The 4,621-nt window shown below is 43.3% G+C and overlaps 1 protein-coding gene across 1 annotated transcript; it reads left to right on the plus strand.

Annotated features, from left to right (window-relative positions):
* Window positions 1–975: 975 nt before the first annotated feature.
* On the plus strand, window positions 976–3,486 carry CSUI_008206 (uncharacterized protein; the record flags this gene model as incomplete). Its single annotated transcript, XM_068068342.1, has 1 exon — window positions 976–3,486. A coding segment is annotated over one exon (1,692 nt), but the record flags the coding sequence as incomplete, so codon positions are not given.
* Window positions 3,487–4,621: the final 1,135 nt, after the last annotated feature.

Below are 4,621 nucleotides of genomic sequence, written 5' to 3' on the forward strand. Positions count from 1 at the left end.
CTTTAATCTATCTACCTATCTATCTTTAATCTATCTATTCATCTGTATGTATCTACCTGTCTTTATCTATTTATCTATATCTGTCTACCCACGTTTAAGCTGTCTACTTATCTCTATCTATTTATCTATCTATCTATCTCTGTACGTGTAGACTCCTTGATTCAGCAAATACCGGTAGAAAGAGTAGAGGGTGAAAAACCCCCAGGTGTCTATACACTTCAGTCATACGTGGGTTTCTCTCTTATCTTGCTCGACTGTTGCTGTTTCGTTCTGATAAGAAGAAATGAAGTTGTTCTATGGTCTTGATAGATTTGGCCGCTCTTGACGTATGCAAATAGGCTCTTTTCTCACAAGCTCCTGCACATGCACAGATAAGCACCAGAGGACCCTCTGGCTTTGCGTTGCGTCGCTGACTCTTCTCTTTCTCTGTAGACACGTGTGTCTTTGTGTCTCGCACAAGTGAAGATGATGTGAATAGGAAAGATAGCTAGCTAGCTAGCTATCAAAAGATGAATGGGTCTTTAACTTCGACGTGGTATACGTACGCCTGGAACTTGCGTTGTGGTATGTCGAAAACATATCAACTCTTCGAAGAGGAAAATGTATGTATCTTCCTATGGAAGGAGATAGATACGTAGGTAGATAGATAGATAGGTAGATTAAAGATAGACACATGGATCGAAGATAGATGGAGAGATAGATTAGCGATAGATGAATAGGGAGAGAGATAGATTAGTGAGAGATAGATAGATAGAAGTGGAGACAGAGAAAGATGACAACAGCGTCGTTCTTCTTTAATGTGTATGCCTTTCTTTCTTTTGCTCTTTTCTCCCATGCTCCTCCGTAGTCTTCTTTTTTCGTATCACCGTTTCTTTTCTTTTCTTCTTCCCGTAGTCATCTTCTCTTTTTCTTCTTCTTCTTTATCTCTCTCTATCTCATTGTCCCTTAACGTGTATTGTCCTTACGTATGTACAGACACGGAGTGATCCCCCCTACTACAGTGAGAAGACATACCGCACTGCATACAGAGACTTCAGTATTCGTGAGAACAGGGAGAGGCGAGAAGCTGATGAGAAAGAAAGAGAAGAAAGAAGAAAGATAAAAGAAAGAGAAAAAAGAAGAAAGATAAAAGAAAGAGTAGAAAGCAAGCATCAAGGAGGAAGAGAAGATCGAGTGTTACAGGCTTTAAGATCGATTGTCTTACATCAGACGGGGGGTTCTCAGAGGCAAGCGGGAAGAGATCTTTCAGAGAAGAAAGAAGAGCTACACGGAGAAGTCAAAGAAGATGAAGACCAAGAAGAAGAAGTAGAACCCAAAGAATCCCAAAGAGAGACAGAGGCAAGGAGACGAAAAAAGCGTAGACGGAAAGATAGGAAAAGAGAGCAGACGATGATGCTTCAAGAAGATAAAGAAGGTCTAAGTCAGAATGCATGCATCTCGAGTAAAAATGATACAATCGAAGACATCGAGGGTCTAAAGCATGTCACAGAGGCAGAAGAGAAAGATTTTGAAGAGAAGAGGAGAGAGAAAGAAGAAGGAGAGAAGGACAGCTGTCTGCATACTGAAGCTTCTTCAGTATCATCGACCTTGACAAGACAGCCGGGGTGGCAGAATTCTTCTCATAGAAATATGCGTAACTCTTCGATCTCTCACAGTCTTCTCGCTACCCCGAAGACAATCGATCCACTTGAGTCCATCGATGCATCTGAGACAATCGATCCATCAGGATGTTTGAGTATCGATACTGCTGCTTCCGTCTTCCAATTGAATGCATGCAACAGGAGCGTCCCTTCTAGCTTACAGATATCACCTCAGTTGATAGCAGAAAATACGCGAAGAATCGATGCTCCTTTGACTAGCAAGAAGGACTCTGTAAGGAATGTCTCTCCTCATACTTCTCATGATAGGACTGCCTTTTCATTGCATGGCTCTCCTGCTGCGTCAACTGAAGAGAAACGACTAGTAGAGAAGAATCAAGGAGAGGTAAGAGACCATAAGGCTAGTATAGAAGGAAACAGTCAAGGCTCTGAAAAAACCTGTAAAAGTATGTCTATAGATGAAGAAGAAGAAGTGAAGGAGATGCAGCAGAAGACGGAAGAGAAGAACAATCCCCAGAGAGAGACGAGGCAGGAAAAGCTGAAAGAAGAGGAAAGACAAGAAGAAAAGGACGCAAGAGATATAGACACTGAGAGGATTCGAGAACACCCACAAGAAGAAGAAGAGAGAGAAGAGAAGAAAATGGTAGAGAAAATGAAGATGACGGATAAGATAAGAGAGAAGACAGAACAAGAAGAAGAGACAGGTACGAGGAGTTCAACTTCTTTTTCTTCTCCTGTAGAAGTCTGCGAAGGAACGCAGCTGAAAGGAAGCTTCTGGAGACGAACCAGAAATCTCATAGAGAAGTTCGAGAAGAGAAAGGCAATCATATCCAAGTGCACTGACAAGGAGAGGAGAGAAGTTGCCCCACATCTCGATCAACAAGAAGAAAAAGAAGAAACGGGTGAGAAAGAAAAGGAAGAAGGAAAGGTCGAAGAAGAAGAAGATAAGGATAGGAGTAGCTGTATTGAGAGACAGAGAAAGCAAGGAAAGAAAAGGAGGAGAGGCAAAAAAAAAAGACCACGAGAAGCATTCGGTAGAGAAGACAATAAGGGACAGAAAGAAGTCTAGAGTACTTCTCTTTCTTCTTCTGGATAGGAAAGAATAGAGAGAGAGAGACCTCGTGCTTCTTAGAGATAGATTCTCATGAAGGAAAAGAACCCAAAACGAACAAGAGAGAAGGCATGAAAGAAAGAAAGAAGAGGAAATATGAGAACTAAATCTAAAAGTCTAGAGATGTGCGCATCGACTCTACTAGCGCTTTGATCGAAGGTAGAGACATAACGTCGACGACCTAATCAGACAGAGCTCAGGACGCACAAGTCTCTCTCACTATCTCTCTTTTCTCTCTTTTCATACAAGCAAGCAACGTCAGATATAGATACACGAACCATGAAGGTTCTCCTGTACTACTTACTAGCAGTACTTCTCGGCAGTTGCGATGACCTTTCTTGGTGTCTCTCATTCTGTAGGGAGTTGAGAAACCTCCTTCCTTCTGTGGTATGAAGAAAGTTTGTGTTCTTCCCTTGTTTGCGTTCTTTGCGTCCTTTCTTTCTGGGCTATTTATCGTCATTCTCATCCTTCTCACTAGGCTCACAAATTCTTGGAAGAAGACAAGGCTTTCGTACCTCCTCTAAGGATTACAGCAGGGATCTTTCTGTCTCTCCTGATAGCGTCGATCTTCCTCTCTGTTCCAAGAGAAAAATAGCCGTCTTGCTTTCTAAAGATGGAAGTTGAATCGTGAAGTAAGGCGTCAAGGTAGAGTCGATGTCTTCAGACAGGGGACTGGCTCGAATAGAAAGTTTATTCGACAGGAGTCAAGATGTTATCTCTCCTCTGTCTCTCTTTCTTCTCTCTCTTGTCTCCTCTCTCTCTTCTAACTCTTCTCCCTCTCTTTCTTCTCTCTCCTGTCTCTCGTCTCTCCTCGCTGTCTCTCTCACTCTGTAAGAATTCTTTCATCTTGTCTAGGGAGAAGCAACTGAGATCTCTGGAGAGAGTTTTTTCTCTCCCCTTCGCTTCTTCTTCTTCTTCCTTAAAATGACGTTCTCTTTTCGTCGGCACTGTGTGTCTCTCTCTTTTTCTCTGCGAACCGAGAGAAGAAGAACGGCATTAGGTAAGATAAGGATAGTCAGGTCAAACCTATAGCTGTAGAGGCCTTAGTACCGGATGAAAGAAAGAATGACCGAGTGAGTTGGCGGAGGCATCTGCCTCCTCAGAAGGCGAAGAAGACTGTCTCTCTTCTTCAACTCGAAAGAGAGACAAAGAGATCCATTTCTTGAATGTTCATCATAGTAAATGCCTCAACACTTGTCTAGGGAGAGAGCTAGCCTTGTCACAGCGGGTTTCTCTGCTTCTTCTCTTCACACCCCTGTCCTCTTTACTCCTCAGGGGAGCTGAGAGACTCACACAAGTTGCCGCATATCTTTCTAAAAGCTCAACGAACAATCTCTCAAATTTTCTTCTTTCTCTCCCTTCAGGCACCTCCAGATTCTTCTTGACCTACGCTTAACTTCAACCTATCTTTCAGTCTCCATCTACCTCCATATGTGATCAATCTAGTCGCTCTATCTTTAACCAGTCAGGCTATAAACCCCATCAACCTATCCTCTCTATCTATCTTCAATCTACTACCCTTCTCGAATGTGTCTATCTTTGATGTGTGTAACCCATGCTATTGACACGAGAGACTTCGCGACAGGAAAGTAAGACTGGACGTCTCAAGCTCTCGAGGTCACTCCTGCCACCGCAATCGAAGAAAAAGAAAGTCTCACTCGGACACGTGGAAGTTCTTCGCTATCCTGGTAGTTGACACGACTTGCAATAGAAGGAAAGATCCTGACTGTTGTTTTTCCTTTCCCTCCCTGTCATGCTTTCTCATCTTCCTCATGTTCTTTCTCGCTCCTTCTCTCCGCCCCCTTTGTCTGTAATTCTCTTCAAATCCTCTCCCGCCCAGACAGACAACACCCGGCCTCGCTGGATATCAGCCAGTCGGCTTGAGCTTGTGGAAGCCCAGGCGCGCACAACG

The sequence above is a fragment of the Cystoisospora suis genome, assembly GCF_002600585.1.
Source record: "Cystoisospora suis strain Wien I chromosome Unknown contig_4525, whole genome shotgun sequence".
NCBI lineage: Eukaryota > Apicomplexa > Conoidasida > Eucoccidiorida > Sarcocystidae > Cystoisospora > Cystoisospora suis.